Raw genomic sequence first — 20,551 nt, forward strand, 5'->3', positions numbered from 1 at the left:
TTAGAAAGTCCTCCACGAAGGCATCCCTCCCCTTAGGCAGATAGCCCGTGAGGTTTTGCCATAATCACACACCACACCACACCTTTCAGTTCAAGTTATTCATTCTTTACAATGAAGGTTTATCAAACTGCAAAAAAGAGTTTTATTTCTCTTTCAAAAAACTTGAAATTTGATAATTGCCTGGCTAGATTATTTTTTAAATTATTATAAAGGTAAATGCATGTAATCACATTTTAAGCTTTTATCCATTCGTATTTATTAGCCCAAAAGAACTAGAAACGCGCTTTTGCTTTGTTTCACTTTTCCTTCGAGTCTGTCGCCATTCGAAGATATTATTCTTACATATTTAATCTGAATGTTATTAATTAACAGAATAAACTATTTAAAAGCAATAGATGCAATTCTTAATATTGTCTTTTTACTTTTTAATCTGATTTAAATAAAAAAGAAATTTAATTCATGACATGTCTAATTAAAAACATTAAATAATGCGTATTCTCTCATTTTTTAAATATACAGAACTCATATAACGTTCCCATGTTAGTCTAAATGTATAATAATCTAATATTGTATAAAATATTTCACTATTCCACCTGGGACATCTGTATCGATAATCTCTACAAACCATATTAAATTTTAAAAGAGCTCTTTCGGGCCATCGTTAAAATCTGGGCCCTTTCAGACTTCCTTTTTATCTCTTTTTTTTAAGACAATTTTCGGATTACCATATGTTGTTATATGTTATATGAGAAAAGAATGAAATGTACACAAATATAGAACAATACAAATATTTAATACTTTTTATTACAACAGTGCACATCCAACTGGTGATCGACTTATAACATCATGTCTACAGACTTTTCTTTTTATTACTTTCTAAGTTTTAATTTCTGTCAAACAATCTGCACGTAGCTGTAACGAGAAGCGGCTAAATGAACAGTATTCGATGTAGAAAGGTGGTCGAAATCTAAGTTTGTTAAAATAAGTACAGACTTATAGCATAAGATTATGTTTGAAACCGTTTCTGTTACAAGCTTAATTTCATTAAAAACTGAAGATGTTGATCAAGTTCATCTGATGTGGACACCACATGACTTCCTTGTACGGCCTATGCAATGCAGAGTTTTTTCTGTTCTTCATTTAAGTTTAATTACTCCAGTTATTCTAACATAATTAACCAATTCTTCTAGACAAGTTGAAAATGACATCAAAAACTGAAAATTTTAAAGTTAAATATTCCAGTCCATTTGTGTAGTACGGGAGTCAAACTTCTTATAATTTTATTTTTTCATAATGAGTATAAAACGTTTCCAAATATAAGTATAGGAATCAGGAGACCTGATTAAAAGTTAGATTTTTTTACTTGTCAAAAATTAATTTTTTAAAAAAATTTGACTTTACCAAGACATAAATATTTTCGTCATTTGAAACACTTCTGTATCTAGAAGTATCTAACTGTGAGGCCAACGATTGCCAGAATAAAGACCGGGTAAGGGGATAGGTATCGCTCTGTCTCTAGATATATAAATATACATTTGGTACTGCCGGAGGATTGCACTATAAAAGGGAGGTGCAGAACAAGATGGTTTACCAGTCCCACATACAAAATTTCATCGTCCTTTTTGAGTTATGCGAGATACATATATATATGCGTACTTACGTAGGTATGTAAGTACATATGTCACGAAGACATCCTCTGTGAATCTATCTTAAATACCTTTCATATAACCCGTTTTAAAAAGAAGTATTCTGTATTGCTTCCGTACATACAGATGTAATTCAAGAAAACCCTCTGAATGGTTTCGGGATCTGTCAAAATGGATACTTCTATTGAAATACAATACGGAAATTTTTCGCGATTGCAATACTTCTTTTACGTTGTAAATTGGGCAATTATGAATATTTTCCATTTAAAAAGTAAATCATTTACATTTCTTTCAAAAAATCCTTTAATGTCAACATTAAAAAAATTAACTTGCTTATGAAACAATTAAATTACATTTTACTTCGTCAAGAAAATTAAAACTTAAAGTCAACTTATGTTTAGAAAAGTGAAGCACATACTCTGTATGATTGGGGACATAACACTGATTAAATATCAGAACGCATTACCTTAAAATTATGATACACAAAAACAGGGAAGTTCTGCGTTTATTTTGTATTTATTACAAATTTTATCCCTTAAAATAATAAAAAATAATTTATTATACTTGGTAATAATAATTATGGTCTTCCCTTTTTCAAACCTCTTTAAAATTATAACTTTTACTTACATAATTAGTGATATAAATCATGGTAAATTAAATATACTTATTAATAAGATTTCGACCAATTTTCCTTCATCGAATATTTTACGCCAAATTACGCAAAAATTAGTTTTACGTTTTTGGTCTGAAGAAATTACATCGCTTATGATGCATGTTTACACACACTAAATACTTAAGATTGCCATGAAATCTCTTTCAAATAAAATTCAGTTTAGATTTAATTTAAAAAGGAAAATATTCTTTTAATTAGAACAGATCTTAAAATTTAAATGTAAAATCGGATTACTTTTTAAAATCATTCCGTTTTTTTTAAAAAAGCAAAATTTTAAGAAATAAATATAGTAATTTATTCAAACCGGTTCAGTCTATTTCTTAATGGTGATAAAAACAAAACAGAACAAAAAAAACTAGAATCACGAAAATAAGCAAATTGAAAGGTCTAAATCCAGTCACTGAATGATGTCAAGTTGAGCAGACGGTAACAAGATACATGTCTGTCTGTGAAAAGAGAAGCTCTATTCTTTACTCTTCAAAATTTATTCTTTCAATAAGCAGCTGCAGACGATGGTATTAGAGTTATCGGCTTATGTCTGTACTACAACTACCTTTCACCGTTTGTCTAGAAGGAATTTTTTTTTAATAATTTTATTTATATAAGTAAGTTAGCTGAATTCGTTGAAAGGCTTATTTATAATTACATAATGACTCTCAGGTAAAATTTTTACACACATTAGCTACATATTTTTAAAGCTCCAGTTCGTTTTTAAAATGAAATTTAATTGAATAGAATAAGTTCTTTAATATATACAGTGTCTCACAAAAGTGATGGGACACTTGTGCTTTACAAAAGGAAACTGTAGTAAAATAAATTAAAAAAACATATAAAAATTTTTTGTGGGTGTGTTTCCCACTTAAATTTAGTAACAATTATTACATAACATACATTTTCTCAAAATATTAAAATATTAATTTAATAAAAATACAATTGTTTAGAACGGAGCAAAAAATGGATCACATAAGTGATGGGACACTTACTTTTCCATCAAATATTTATCCGAAAATTTTACTTTTTAAAAGATTTTAATATTTTGTTGGATTTCCTTTTACTTTTAAAATATAATTTAATCTTCTTGGGATGGATTCGACTAATTTTTTTGTGATTTCTGGAGTGATTTTACCCCATTCTTCTTAAAGCACCGATTTTAATTGTTGTTTTGAAGAAATGGTGTGTTTGCGAATTCTTGATTCCAATTCTTGCCAAATATTCTCTATCGGATTTAAATCTGGAGATTACATTGAGGTGGTGTTTTTATTATTTCAGGACAGTTATACAGCAGTCTGAGTCTAACTTTCAAAGCAGTGTGCTTGGGGTCATTGTATTCGTAGAATTTAAAATCGTTATGAAGGTTCAATTTTCGTGCTGAAGATTTCAAATTTTGATTTAAAATGTCAATATACTTGTATTAGTGATCCATTATACTGTCAATAAAAACAAGATTACCAACTCCAGCGGACGACATACACCCCCATACCATAACTCCTCCTCCACCATGTTTTACTGTTGGCACCAAGTTCTGTTTGCGAAATTCTTCCCTGGGTTTTCTCCACACCAAGATTCTACCTTCAGAACCAAATATATTAAATTTACTCTCATCAGCTAATATAACTTCATTCCAGTAATCAGAATTCTTATTTATGTTGGATTTTGCGAAAGCCAGTCTGAGTCTTTTATTCTTTTCACTTACGAAGAATTTTTTTCCTGGCTGCTCTACCGTGATATCCAGCAGATCGAATTACTCTTCTAATAGTCTCAGGCTTAGCAATTACTCCATATAAATGCTTGTAAATCAGCAGCAACTTTAGGAGCATTCATTCTTGGATCTTTTTAAATATTTCGAACGATAATTCGCTTTATTCCATTGAATAGCTTTGATGGTCGGCCAGGTCTTCTTTTATTCTGAATCATATGATTCTTTTTATATCGTTTAATGATTTTGAAAACTGTTGAATGACTCAAGTTAACCGTTTCAGCAGTTTCTCTAATAGATTTTCCATGTTCAATATGCAAATTAATAACTAATTTTCGAATTTCAGTTTTGCTAAACGAAATGTTTGCTAAACGAAAAAGTTTCTTTTCATTTAGCCTTCATGGCTGCACAGAGCTAAAAAACACAAAAATTCCAAAACAAACTGGAGAGAAATACTGCAGACGATTTTATAAATTATTGCCAATTGCTCTTGAGTAAAAATAAAACCCCCCCAAAGTATTTTTATTGTAGTACGTAGTAGTATCTAATGGTGTCCCATCACTTATGTTAGCCATTTTTTGCTCCGTTCTAAACAATTGTATTCTTATTAAATTAATATTTTAATATTTTGAGAAAATGTATGTTGTGTAATAATTGTTACTAAATTTAAGTATGAAACACACCCACAAAAAATTTTTACATCTTTTTTTAATTAATTTTATTACAGTTTCCTTTTGTAAAGCACAAGTGTCCCATGACTTTTGTGAGACACTGTATTTTGCTTCAGTAGAGAATTCAGAAGTCACGACTGAGAATTTTGTTGTAAAGCATTTGACATTTATCACAATATCAGTCATTAGTGTCAAATGCTCTATAAAAAAACAAAAACAATCTTGTTTTTATCACAATATCAGACTCTGTAGCTTTTATTACAAGCTTTATATTGGAAAAAAGATTTTATTTCTAAAGTCGGAATAAGAAGATAGTGCATTTCAAATAAAAACCTGAAATTTCTGCTTTCAGACTAGTTGTCTGGGTCTTCGTTGTTATACAAGCAACGAAATACTTGAGCGCAGAAGGATATTTCTGGTGTAAATGTTTAACACCTTAAAGCAGCCACTGATATAACATCATTGTCAAACCAGTTAAGATAAGAGTTGGAATTTCCTCAACACAATTTTACATGAATGAAATAAGGATTTGTATTCTCTCGAAAATCTGGTTTCTAAGCAACAGATTCTGCTATTTTAAACTCCAAATTGATTTATTTGTCATATTGAATCCTTGAGTATATTTATTGATTATTAGTTTCAGAGTTATACAAAAAAATTCAGTATGACCATTTAAGATTAGTATTTGAAGAAAATGAAAAGCTTAAGCGTGTTTAGGAGCCATTTCTGATTTTCGTTAAAAACTTATTGCTAAAGCGGGGAATGAAGTATAAAGTTAAACGCTAATTTGTATCTGAAAATAATAGATTCTTGTAAGGGGTCCCGTCAACAGTAAGATAGCAAAAATCGGGGCTTGTTAGAATATTTTTTGGTGTTCAGGATTTTCTAAGTACGCGGAAAGAAATCAAAGGAAAGTGAAACAGGTTAAGAAGAATCAAGCTTGTAGGATTTTAACTGAGCAAAGTAATCTCAAGACTAGGCAACATAATAAGAGCGAAAATAAAAAACAGGAAAGGGGAAAATGCTGAAAATTAAAAAGATTTAAGGTTGTAGGATTTTAGCAGACAAAAGAACAATCTAGATGTACGAGTAGTGACTTAAGAGTAGCCAATAGACGAGTGGGAAGAAAAAACGGAAAACAGATGAAAGTGAAAGAAGTTAAAAGGCGTCAAGGCTTATAGCATTTTATCAGACCAAGGTAATCTAAATGCAGTAACTCAAGACAAGGCAATATTTAAGAGAGAAAATAAGAGACAGAAAAGGGGGAAATGCTGAAAGTTAAAGAAAGATTAAGGCTGTAGGATTTTAGCAGACAGAGAACAATCTAGATGTACGAGTAGACAGAGAATAATCTAGATGTACGAGTAGTGACTTAAAAGTAGCCAATAGACGAGCGGGGAGAAAAATCGGGAAAACAGATGAAAGTGAAAAAAGTTAAAAAGAATCAACCTTGTAGGATTTTATTAGACCAAGGTAATCTAAATGCAGTGACTCAAGACTAGGCAACATAAGAGCAAAAATAAGAAAAAGGAAAAGGAGAAAATGCTGAAAGTTAAAAAAGTTTAAGGTTGTAGAATTTTAACAGGCAAAGAGTAATCTAAACGTAGTGACTTAAAGGTAGCCAGTCGAAGAGCGGGAAGAAGAAGGGAAAACAGATGAAAGTGCAGCAAGTTAAAAGAATCAAAGCAATACGCTTTTATCAGACCAAAATAATCTAAATGCAGTGAATCAAGCTTAGACAATGTTAACAGCGAGAAGAAGAAAATGAAAAAAAAAAAAAAAATGCAGAAAGATAAAAAAATAACAAGTTCGTAGAATTTTATCACACCAAGAATAATCTGAATTCAGTCACTAGCTAGTGGAAAAGCGGGAATAGAAAACGGGAAGAAGAGTGGAAAGTTGAACAACATTAAAGCTATAAGTTTTTTATCAGACCAAGATAATCTAGAGGCTATGGCTTAAAAGTAGCCAGCAGAACAACAATATGAAGAAATAGAAGTTGAAGGTGAAAGAACAAGGACAAGACATGGTGGTACACTGAAATCATCAGGATCCCAATGTCTCAATCTACAGCGAAGTTTGCGGCAAAGAGATCAAAAGATTCTCCATCTTTTAAAAGAGCTGAACATTTTAATGCTGAAATCTGAGAAGAGATTTATTTGGCAATGAAAATTTGAAGCAAGAACTCCTGGATTTCAATCTCGGTTCTCAACAATTCTTGTTTCTTCACTAACGAATACAGACTTTAATTCGATCTTGTCGAGAACGCCCTATAAAAGGCTATGGCTGAATCTAGAGGCTGACATCATTTAGAGTGCTGATCTTTTTCATATGACCGCAGAATGTGATTTTGAAAATCAGAATGAACATAAACTGAGGAAAATCTGTTAATCTGTGTAAAAAAAAAAAAAAAAAAAAAAAAAAAAAAAAAAAAAATAGAAGCTTAGATTAATAAAAATATTTTTACTGAAATTTCTTGGCCGAAGTTATTTTTTCAGATGTGCCGAAATGTCTACTGGTAATTCACATAACATTTAAAACTTTTACTCATATTCATAGTATGATAAGAGTATTAATGCACTTCTTAAAACTAAAAGTAGTTTAAATAAATTATGAAAACGTTTTGTAATACAGTCAACATTAGTTTTTTATTTAAAAAAGGTTAGATGGCAATCTAATTATGATTTAAGCTGACAGATGTAATATATAATATATAACGGTGCTTGCCGTATAAAATATTGACTCACAAAAATATCAGGCACATCTTATTGTCGTAGACAACAAACAGTACAAAAATTGATTGACATGGTCTTCCAATCCTTTGTTTACAGAAGGGGAATGCATAATTTAATTCCCAGATCTACAAACACTAGCTATTTTGAGTCAGTGAACATTAGTTTTAAAACAAATGCATTGAATAAAGAGCCAAATTAAACGTTGATGAAAAACCAGAGATTAATTAAATTACATATTTACTTAAGAGAAAATTAATTCATGAAGGCAAAAGCAATATTCACTGAGTCAAGTGGAACTAAATTGCACCGCACTGACATTCACTAACTAGGAAAACCATCTCTTTAATATTTCCATATGAACTGATGACAAAATCAACCATGATGTTCTAGTACTTTATGTGAAACTTTCACAAATCAATGCGTAGCTCCAAACCTCTTACAACTTTATAAGTGTTCTTTGCATTTCTCATTTCCTTCGTTTTGGCAACGATTATGGTAATTATTCATGTGCGTGACATGTTCACGCACTCTCATGAGTACTAAAATAAATCATTTCAAGTATTAGTATTGCCTCGAAAACAAGTGTTGTGCGGTATCTACACTGAACACGTCATTTTTATGATGTAAAGAATATATAATACAAAAATATTATTTTAATAGATACTGTTGTCCCGGAGCATTGAAAAATTTAAGCATTGTACTACATGTTAATTAAGTTATGAATGTTACTGCACCATAGATATATGAAGTTTCTAACTCTAAAAAGTATTAACTATATTAAAATGAAAATAAATGGAACACTAAGCTAAAAACGGTAGGTAATATATTGGAAATATTTCTGTCATAAGATGTCAAGTTACTACATCACAGTCGTTATATGGTTCAGTATATTTTTTACTGCAGCCCGGGGAGGGGAGAAAATGAACAATAATATTGATTTCAAAGCAGTCTGCAATTAAAATGACTCCAAACATTTTGACTGCGAACTTTATTAAAATAATAATATAAAATGAATATTTAATACTTTTAACGAAAATAATTCATTTTTTTAAAGTAAAAGTAATTAAATTTTTTTCTCGATTTTACTCGTATAAAGTATAAACTGCATATAAATTACGCAAAAAAAGTTTTTGATGTGAGCAGAGAAATGTATTTTTAAACTATATCTGAACATTTTTATTACGGGTATAATAATGTGAAAATTTGATTCCAAGGCCATTTTTTCCAATACTTGGATATCGCAGGTGAAAAATTATCTTTCAACGTTGTAATCTTTCAACAACGTTTTTAATGTGAGCAGAAAAATGAATTTTTAAAACATAGCTGGACATTTTTATTGGCTGTGTAATGTGAAGATTTGGCTTCAAGGCCATTTTTTCAATACGTGGGTATTAAGAAAGCCGTAGGTAAAAGAGATCTTTCAACGTTGTGATCTTTCAACAATTTCTTAAGGTCAGACAATTTTTAAACTATAGCTAACACTTTTATCGGCAGTGCAATAATGTGAAGATTTGTTTCCAAGGCCATTTTTGCAATACTTGGATATTAAGAATGCCGCAGGTGAAAAAAGATCTTTCAACGTTGTGACCTTTCAACAATGATTTTAATGTAAGCAGCAGAGAAAGAAATTTTAAACTGCAATTGATTATTTTTAGTGTAGGTGTAATAATGTGAAGATTTGGCTTTAAAGTCATTTTTTCAAAACTTGGATATTAAATATGCCGCAGGAAAAAAATGTTTTTCAACGTTGTGAGATCGGCCTTTTTGAGGCCAAACGCAAGAAAAAAATCTTCCGAATCTGGGTGATGTCATGGAATTGGTCCGGCCTTTTTTGTTCCTCCTGGAACTTGTATATGCAGAATTACATGTAGTTAAAATAAGCCTTCTCAGAATAAAAATTATTTATTCAGTTATAAGTGGAAACATTTTGTTGTAGTTTAATACTAATACATTAAAATTAGTTTCGTTTTTCTGAATTTTTGGTGCTGTATTTTCATTTTATATTAAAATTTAAATTATCCTACTTTGCTCCTCTCATATATGCAGATTCAGGCAGAAGTCTTTCTTTCCGTTCTCATGCAAATTATTAATATATGATGTTCAATTTGAATTTCCAGTTCTTTATAGACTTTTCTTGATGCTCTGCATATAAAATACCATTTTCTGTGATAAAAAATGTCTTCTGAGCAATTGGAATTGGTAATTATTTAGAGGTAACTAAAATGCTAATTAACAGCAAGCAAATCCTTAGTGTATAAAGTAACAAACAGTTATTTATACTGCATATATTTTAATACAAAATCGGTGTATTTAATTATTTAATTATGGCAAAGCACACTAGGGCTATCTGCCTAAGAGGAGGGATGCCTTTCGTGGAGGACTTTCTAAGGGAAACTGGCTCGTATACACGTTACACATGGGGAAAACCACGAAAACACCCATGCAGCCAGCCCGTTCGCGGGATTCGAACCTCGGACCGAACTACCAGTGTTCAGCGACTTTACCGCTCGGCCGCTGGTGGGCTTAATACAAAATGAAACAGCGATTAAAATATTTTATTTGTCTATTAAAAATAATCTGTGGACTTCATAGTGGGAATATGCTGAAAATAAAAGAAGAAACCTGAATATAAGTAAAATTAAAAGGTAATGAAATTCTGTAGAAATATTTTAATGATTTCAAATGCCTTTTCATGTTTTATAAGTAGTCATTTCTTGAGATTTAAAGCATATATAATTTTTACTATTATCATTAATTATTGCACATCAGTTGCAATCCACTGTTTAGCTTAAACATAAAGGCTATCTTGTAAGATATGGCCATGTAGAAATTAACCATTTGCTTCCACGATGGAAGGTCACCTGGGGAAATATTGAACTCTATGAAACAAAACTTGGCTTTTACTTGCGAAGTTACGCAAAAGTCTTTGTTTATTTCTAGAAAATTATGCTTAAAATTACTTGTTGTCATCATTTTGAACACGCAGCCATCATATTTGTATTATTGAAATGACATTATTCGAACGGATAGTGTAAATGAATTAGCTCATTTTTAAAAATTCGGTGAAATTACTTACAACATTAGACTGATGGGGTACCTTGCAGAAATTAAAGCAAAAGCAATAAAATAAAAACATTTTTGGCGTTTTTTTGAAAGCTTGCGCAATACATAATTTAATCTGACACTTAGAAATTGTTGTTAAGCATTGTTGTCAAGCAACAATTAGAAATTGTTGTTAAACATATTTTATACGTCTTAGTAAAAATCTTTTTTTTTTTTTTTTTTTTTTTTTTTTAAATGCATCAGTCTGCATGTGCCAGTGTAAAATGAGATCATAACTCTTGTTTTATTTAAGAGTTTCTTTTTTGTCATTAGTAATATTTGCCTCATATTCACTTCAACGAAAAATTTGCTTAATCTAATTAAACACGCAATGTAAAAAAATAACTTGATTGACATAGAGAAAAATAAGTATAAAAATATTATTAATCTTTTAAAGTTTTTCTCCTTTCTTAGAAAGAAACAAAATTACATATATCTCTGCAGCTCCGGGACACATGAGAATTATTTAAATCTGTTTAGAGAGTTTAGACAATTTTAGTGGAAGTGATTTAACACATTATTAATTACATTTAATTTAATACATTAAGATACATTTTACTTACACTCCTGAAGTGAAAATAGAAAAAGCAATTCTTTTGTCTTTTAAAAAGATTTTCGATGAATATCTTCAGCGACATTTTCTTACCAACCGGCAGTAATAGCAAACTTAACATTTCGTTGCACGATCTAAATTTTGGCGCAATTTTATTTCAAGGCGAAACGACACAGAATAATACAAATACACAAAATATACATATAGACCATACACTAAATATGAAGCCCTTATTGAGCGCGGGCAAGACATTGAACGCAGATCATAGTTACATGAAAAAGCGATACAAGCTATCCATTCATTTGTACAACAATACGCGTAAAGACATGTTTTCAGGGTACACAACATGCATTCCATAGATAAAGGAAGAAAAAGCTTATATGGAAATCTAAAACACATTTAAACGAAATAATTCTTTTCAAATAAGAGTTTTCTGCCCAACACGTCTATTTCTTTAATCTTTTATTTCTGTAAACATTATCATTAAATCCATAGGGATTATCACTGAACAAATAAAACAGCTTATTTTTTACGATTTAGGAAATACAACTGTGAAAAAGTAAAATAATGGGAAATATAATAAAGAAAGTTTGAGTAATTTTTTTAAAATTAAAATTGAAGGTACATAATCACAAATCTTATAGATATAGATCATTCTGTATAATTACTTGAATGGGCGTATTAAAATCCTTCTAATGTGTTGAATGTAAATAGTAATTCTTACATTATTACTTTATTCAATTTTATAATTTGATTAAGAAAGTGGAAGTAAATATGATGAATGTCATATCTAACTTGAAATTTTCTCTGCTGTGACAGCGTGAGCTTTCATATAAAACATTTTTTTTCAGAAGTTTTTATTGTTTATGTTCCAATAAAATTTTAAATTGTTATATGATGGTATTCGCCTTTACTTTAAAATCTCTCTGAAGAATTAGTTAAAAGTAAGGGGGAGTAAAGGGAGGAGTAAAAATTTTAATTAAATTGAAATTAAAATTTACTACATAAGCAAGAGTTTAACGTATCTTTAAGGGGGCTCATACACCTTAAACCCCTCATGATCTTCAAATATGTGACTGTTGCAAGAATTGGGATATTTTATTTATTTTAAAAGCAATTACTTCCAACTTTTTACAGCTGTTTACATAATATACCTGCTTTGGAAACTAGTAACCAGAAGGTTTGTGTTGCCACAAATATTTTTGTAATTTAATTTTCTTTGCGACAAAATATTTCGCCATGTTTCCACCTTGCGCGCATGATATTTTAAAAATGGCTGATGGTACATACTTGAAATTGGATGGAATTCTTTATATGGGCACTATTTTTCTAACTGAACCAAAAATATGATGAGTATTTTAGAATTGAAAAATTTTATGGACGAAAACATTACAAATTTTTTTTAATAAAATATATTTTATAAACTCAACTCAAAATAAAATAAAAATTTAACATGAAATTTTTAGAATTTTATTTATTTTTCTTCTTCAGAATAGTTTCCAAATGTTATAAAAGCTATATGTTAAATATGGAATTAAATTATGCAACAGAATGTTTTAAACTGTGCGCGCAAGGTGGAAACATAACGAAAAATGTTGTCACATAGCGGATTAAATTATAAAAATATTTGTGGCAACACAAACTTTCTGATGCCTATTTCTGAAAGCAGCTATATTATGTAGTCATCTGTAAAAAGTTGGAAGTAATTGCTTTTAAAATAAATAAGTTATCCCAATTCTTGCAACAGTTACATATTCGAAGCTCTTATGGGTTTTAAGGTGTATGAGTCCCCTTAAATCCATTTACCATTTTTTGCGTTTTTATGAAAAGATTTTAGCTTGCTTACCTGTGTTCTTATTGTTCAATAAAATTAATAAAAAATATTTGTTAAAGTATTGCTAATAATAATGCCTAAAGCATTAAAAAAACTAAGAATATTTTATTAATGAAAATAAATGGGCTAGTTATGTTCGTAAATTGTCTTATATTATTAAACTATTGTTTTATTCCCAATGGCAAAGAAACTGTCATTAGTAAACTATTTCCAATAACAATAATTTCACCAGAAATAAGGCTTGAAATAGGAGAAATGTATGAATATAAGGACTTGCATATTATATCCATATTACTAAGATATTCCTCTCCTACCAGCACTCAGATCTTCTGTGTCATGCTCTGCAATGATAAATTTGTTGCATGTTTTGTAATTACACCTAATCCATAGGTATTTTGGGCCGGAAAAATTATCTGTAGATCAGGTTGACCCCCAAAAATTTAGGTCTTATTGATAAGCTAAAAACGTATACAATTACTAACTCATATAAATAGAACAATAAATAAAGTGAGGAAAGAATACTTTTGATTTTAGTATACACATGGAAAGTAATTCAAGTAGACTTTTTAGAAATAAGTATGTACCACATATGATTGTATTCATTTCATACGGTAACAACGGCCGTGCCATAGCATTTATTTACAGTACTAACATTTTGAATCTTTCTGAAGTGAAAGAACTTATTTCTATGACAAAGAACATACCATTAACAATATTTGAAAAGTTTATTTGTCCAAAGCTCTTCGACAAAAATGAAAAAAAGAAGAAACAATAATTTTCTACATTTTTAAAGACTTCTGTTTGAGATTGAATGTCGTTATTGATTAAGAAAAAGTCCAGAAAAATTGACTGCTACAACTTTTTACTTACTGTAGAAAATTCTGGGCGTGGTAAACGAACCGTTATTCATAACTCTAGTTTTTGCTGAAAACTAGAGAACAGTTCCATCTCTTTAGTCTGCCAATTTCATTGGTAACTCGTTTGGAGGGAGTCAACAAGGATGCATCGATTCAGATTACTTCTTTTGTCTATTTTGTGTTTCCGTGACTCCAAAAGATCAAGAGTATGTGGGTACACTAAGGCCCTCCCACATTCTTTACTGCGTCATGGTTGGAGGGTAGAAGAAATGGTCCGTTACTTCTGTTGGAGCTCGTTATGAAGTATGGAGCATCCGCAGGTAATATTACAGTTGCCATTTATTTCCGTTTTTGAATTATTAATACAATTCTTGGGAGAAAAATTAAGGGAAACGAAGCTGCGTTAGAAATTTGAGGATCAAGGAGAAATATAGTTAGTTAAAAGGCACAAAAAAGATTTAGGAATAATTTGCTTTATGAAGATTATTTTATTTTATGATTCTCTTTAGTGTTAGTTCGAATGGTAATGTTTTCTAGAAAGGAAATATTTCAATTATGTCAGTATAAAATTAATTAGTTTTTGTTATCGTGTCTACTCTCGTTTGTTTGATATCAAGAAATTCACCGTGGCAAGAAGACGAGATTTCGTCTGTCGTTGGCAGCAGCCTTGGGCACTATGCAGGTAACAGTATGCCTTTGCTCAATCCCGACCCCAGTTTAGAGAAAGAGCACCTCGAAGGAGGGCGTCCGAGGGTCTCTGACACCTCTTTCCCTACCATCAACCTCTCAAGAGGACTTTCGGCTAGCCTAATATTTAAAAAACCAACATGCCGCACAGACACTATACATTTACAAATATCTATGCCTTCTGCGGGATTCGAACCTGTGCCTTTCTGTACGGCAGTCTCATTAACCTATCTCCAGGTTAATCGGCTAAAATTAGTTTGACTAAAGAATACAAATGGGCAGATAAAAATGGTTATTCAGGTTCGTAATATTACATTTTGTTTTCTAGAATAAATAGCTATATCAGTTAAATAACTTTGTAAATAAATTAATATTCCCTTAATAATTAATGAATTCTGCTAGACATATCACCATGATATTATCTTATTTCATGCTCAGGCAAGAATTTGCACAAATACGTATTTTTATTACTAATTTAAAATATTTGTGTTAATAAATATTTTTTTTAACTAGTAGTGAGTGATTAAGATTGAATAAATAAATTTAGAATGCGCTATTGTGATCCAAGACATACAAAATGATAGACAGATCTTTTGTCTGTATGCTATAAAAAGTTTCCCAAAAAGTTAGAATTTTAGAGTACATTAAATTAACAGAGCCCGTGTTAGTAAGAAAGTTGTTTTTCTAGGGGTATCAATTTAAATGGAAGCAAGAAAATGAATGTCTAGTGATAATAACCAGTTTAACCAAAACTGCAAGATGTGAAACATTCTTTAAAATTTCTCTTATGGTAAAATTTCAGTAAGGAAACAGCATTTATGAATGCTACTGATAAATGAAATTTTAGTTTGCGTGATCGTAAAATAGCTTTGTAACTATAACTTCAAAAATTACATTTGCGTAATGTTAACGAAATCTATTTAATTTCATGTTTTTTAAAGCTAGCTGAAATTTATTTGGCTATTTATTTGGTAAAAGCAGTGGCTGAAATAAAAGTATGTTCGCGTATCTTATGATCGCTAACGCAAACTTACGCGATCTTTCATATGGCATTTCTAATCGTCAAAAGGTTCCTTATCTGTAAGAATGAACAGGAAATTTGAACGAAAGTTCTGTGGACACATTTGATGATGGTAGTGTTGTACCAGAATATTGAATGAAAGGATAGAATCCTGCTGCTGAAGATGAGAAAGATTAGTCACGTCCAATTTCAAAAGAATAGATTCCGTGAAGAATGAATGAATGTTGGGGGCCGAAGTTATATTTTTGAATTTAACTAGAACATTTTCTTATTATATACTACCCCGTATGCTGAAGAATAAGAAACATAAAAACGAGATTAAAGGGAAATTGTTCAAATTTCTATTTTGAAAGAACAAAATAGTGGGGATAAATTTTAATTCGAATAGAAAAGTAATATTCTTAATTTTGCAATGAGTTTAATTTTACAGAATAATTTGGCTTCATTGTTACATATTATAAGCATATTTGCGTGTGATTTGAAATTTAATTTTCATTCCTGCCTTCTGACATAAATTCTGATTAATGACAATAACTTTTTAAGTCTAATTTTTTAATTTTCATATCGATTTCCTGTCTCACCATTTCCATGAAAATTACAACAAGCTGTTGATTATTATGTAAATTTCTTTAAATTGTATTTTTGTATTACTAATTTAAACTTAAATTGGATTTAATTTACTATCAAACAGAATTTTTGTTTTAATATGCTTTTTCAATACCATTTAATAAACCGTCAATTAGAAAAATCACCGTAGAAGGACTTATGTAGTAAAACCAGTGGAAACATTCAAAATACGGAAGTGAAATAAAATATTTGATAGTATGCGTATTTTACTAATTCGATAATAGTTAAAAATTTCAATGAACATTAAGAATCAGTAGGTTAAATATAAACAAAATAAATACATTTATACTATTACTAAAAAATGTAACTCGCTGTATTAATGATAACAGTTTTTATTATGAAAAGTAATTTATTATATAAATAGCAATTTATTTTCATGTATGTTGAAAACCAATAAATACTTGATTTAGTACTAAGCCTGACAAACACATCTAATGAAGAAATATTTCGCGGCTGTGATGTTAAGTTTTATACGTTTTACAGGTTAACAAACGAGATTTCCCATACTCATGCTAATTAGGTTAAAAAGTTTTTTAGAACAATTAATTTTAAGTAGATTAACGAATTTTGAATTATTACAAAACTTTTTTTTGATAAAAAATAGGCATTTTACGAATTAAAAAGTCTATGCGAGATATTAATTCATTATATAGGTATAATAAAGTAGTTCTTCCTTTAAGGAATTTTATTATTTCTTCAGAGAGATTTTAACGATTCTACGTTTAGTTTAAAAGCCATAGCTCATGTCATTTATTTATTTTAATTGAATGATGTTTAATGCCTATTATTTCCTTAAAATTTTATATCAAGAGAAATATTTAGGTAATAAATAATTTGAAATGCATTTCCAATACAAGAATTGAACGTATTATGATATTTAGAGCAAGATTTGAAATTTTTTACAAATTCCTTACCTGAAAGTCTATGTAATCCATACAAATTGGAAATTGCTTTTAACTAATAAAACTAGCTTTGTATATTGGCCAAATACTGGGCCTAAAAAGTGAATTGTTTTATTTTGGCAAACGAGTCTTCATATGTTATAATCCACAGCAATGTAAGTGAATTCCTGATTTACCTATAATTTCATCGAAAGATATAGAGCATTGTTTCCTAGAATTTTTAAGCAGCGATTATACAAAGCAATGATTTTGCTTGCCATTTCGTATATTGTGAAATGTAAATTTCACCGAAGTTGAAGCTAAATGCTAAATGCTTGTGTAATGCATGAAGGAATTTTTATCTAATGAGTGACCAAATATCTAAAATTTTGCTCTATATTTTATTTCTAAAGGGAGCTTGAAAATCCCTGAATTAAAGAAAGATTGTCGTGGATGAGATGACGTTTTGATTGTTTACATATATATCTATCTAATTTTGGCTTAGCTCGATTTTCTGTACTTTGCACGGATTACGTATAAACTTCTACTTTCTAATAAAGCTCTATATTTTCGTTTAAGCTTTTAGTAAAACTATGTATGAATTTGAGTATGAAACCAATATAAAAAAGTACATGCAAAAAATAAATTCTAGTTCATTTAAAAATTCGCGTGTCTGTCAACGGCGTAAGAAATCTATTTGAGATGAAAATAAATACTTTTATAAGACCCCCTACAAAGAATTCACAATTTGTCGTCAAGATATTTGATAGAAAGTTAAAATTATATTTCATACATTGTCTGACTGAATCAATATTCATTTGGTAGCTGTTATGGAGATTAAAAAAATAAGGCTTTCTCCAACTAATCAAGCATTTCTTTATTTAAGCATATTTCTTTCCTTGAGTAGAGCGTTAATTTCAGGCTAGAGTATAAAAAAAATCAAAGAAAATAATCTTCTTTGCAAAGTACTTTAAATTAAAAGCTTATAAACGGTCAAAATCTATACTTTTTTTGAAAAAAAAAATTGCATTTATATGCTCTTCATATATCATTATGCTGCATTATCCGATCAGTTTGAATTAAAAAATACTTATAATCCACACGAATGAGCCTTATAGTCCAAGTAATAAGCTAAAAAAAACAGGTTTTCCACGTTTCTAGAATTAGAATTATGTAAACAAAAGTTGCAAAAACTACTGAAAATTTTATACGAAACAGCCTACCATTGCAGTTTTCGTATCAAATATCTTGATTTCCAGAAAAATATTTTCAATAAAACTTAAACTGCCATATTATTTAGAATATTCCTTCTAAATTCTTTACGGTAAAAAAGTCCCTCTTCATCTAGACAAAAAAACACAGAATATATGACTGTATCAAAATTACACTTCAGTCAAAAACGAATACGAAATATAAGAACTATATGTGAATATATAAAACCGGAAATGTCGTTGAATACTTTGCAATGACTAAGGCTATAGACACGTCAAGATACAACATCAATCCAGGCAACATAATTGTAAGCAACCGAGTACTGCTTATTTTAAAACACACTAAGACCTGGTGATTTAATACACATTTTGTTATTATGTAATCAGGAAATTAATCGTTTTTTGAGTAATCAGTTACAAATATTAGATTTAAACAGATTTACTTAACTAAAGGCATAACAAAATATTAGGTTTCTAAAATTCCTGTTTTTTTGGAAATTGTAACTAATTTTTATTCTGAAATTTGAAGGCTAGTACTATTAGAATTACTTTTCCTAATTTGGCGTTTTGGAAGCAGTACTCGGCATTTCAGACACACATGGGTCGTTTTAGCTGTCTACGGGCCAAATACATTTGAAAAGCATACCTAAATTAATGTTGTTTTCCTTTAATTGGAATAGTATAATTGGCGTATAGATCCTTCTTATGTAGAACATGCTGAATTATAATCTTTATTTTTTTTCCAGACGACCTTATAATTTGAAAGTAAGCTGTGTGTCGAAGAAAGCTTTTTTCTTTTCAGACAATAAGTGGTTGCCTGGCGGGAGCACGACAACAAAGAGAAAGACATAACCTTTTCAGACTCATTCTGAATTTGGGACTCATGGCGAGATAAACAAAAAACTTCCATATGCAGTCCGTGATTCCTAACCAGAGAAGCCAGAAGTGCAAGGCGTGGTATTCGTCCGTGGCTTGGGAAACTTGCTCAAATATGCGAAAACAGAACCAGGGCAACCAAGTGATCCAGAAGAGCAAAATCAGAACGAATGACATGAGGTGGTCTGGATTGGATAGGTTTTCGCTAACTGCCGTAGCATAGTCTCGTTCTTCCTTTGTCAAGCACTTCCTGAGCTTGTACATTGTGCTGAGGATGTAGAAATAAGTATAGCTGATGGTGAGTATGCTCGGCGCGAGGACCAGTACAGCTAGTGTTATACTGTACGGTATCATGTTACCGAGATCCAGCATGCATATGTAACCATCTCCATAGAAACGACCTTTGGAAAACCCTAAGAGGGGAGGACTGCAGAGGAAAAGGGAAGTAAGCCATGTGAATACCATCCAGCACTGGCAGCGGGTTCGAGTTTGGATGACATCATAGCGAAGTGGTTTCCGGATGGCCAAATAGCGATCAACTGATATCCACATGAATGTATAAAGGCATACAGACCATAAAGTCAATCCTAAGAACCCTGTCAGCCGGCAAACCAAGTCTCCATATACCTGCAAAAAATCGGATAGAAACTCATAAATAAAAATCATATATATAGTGTTTGACATATTTATGAATCAAGGTAATCAAAAATTACGTTGTTCTATATTTAAAAATATTTTATTCTATCTCTGTTACATTTCTGGCTATTAATTTCAGATTTTTCAGTACTGAATTCAAGTAAAACATTTGTTGTTTCATATTTCTTTACTTGCCATTAGTTTTAAGGAGGAAATGGGGAACTAATATCACTATAAAAGTTTTTTTGTTTTTAAGTTTATACTCTTTTTATACATAGCTTTCACAAGAAATTTAAATACGACCAGTTTTTTGCGGGAAATAAGTATCATTCTTGTCCACTAAGGCTCAACTCCCATATATCTTTCGAACAGACAGGTAAAATAATTTCAAGTCAAATATTGGCTGGAAACATATGAAATAATTAAATTAAATATTTCATGATGTAATTGTTATTTATTGCTCAGTTACTATTCACATTTACATGCTATCCAATTCATAATTACCTACTAATACATAAAGAAATCTCCTCGTTTTATATGCACAAGTGCTTTTTATTTTGACAAGTGAATCCTTCTTTTGATCCAAGCTGATAGTCCCAGTTGGCCTATCCATTTTGCATTGCACAAGCAGCCGATCTCTTTGAACGTGTCCTGTCGCATATAAATATTGACATTGTTTGATATTTCTCACAAAATCTTTCTTATTTTGCCACAACCTCTCACATATAGTGAATTCTAGGATGAAATAAGCTTTATGTCCACCAATGCATGCCATACTTGTCGCATGTTGTCTCCTAGCTTTATGATTGCTGTTTGTTTCTCTGTTACTACCTGCAGTTACGTGA

The 20,551-nt window shown here is 30.3% G+C and overlaps 1 protein-coding gene across 1 annotated transcript in view; it reads right to left on the reverse strand.

Moving 5' to 3' along the window:
* Positions 1–12,812: 12,812 nt before the first annotated feature.
* Positions 12,813–20,551, reverse strand: part of DopEcR (G-protein coupled receptor DopEcR) — a 174,505-nt gene continuing 166,766 nt past the window's right edge. Inside the window, exon 3 of the mRNA XM_035357200.2 lies at positions 12,813–19,697. Coding sequence (XP_035213091.1) covers positions 18,993–19,697 — 705 coding nt within the window. The 3' untranslated portion in view covers positions 12,813–18,992. The remainder of the gene's footprint in view (positions 19,698–20,551) is intronic.

Source organism: Stegodyphus dumicola, chromosome 9 (genome assembly GCF_044657685.1).
Source record: "Stegodyphus dumicola isolate Sdum_Otavi_A_Nest chromosome 9, ASM4465768v1".
In the NCBI taxonomy this organism is placed as follows: Eukaryota; Metazoa; Arthropoda; class Arachnida; order Araneae; family Eresidae; genus Stegodyphus; species Stegodyphus dumicola.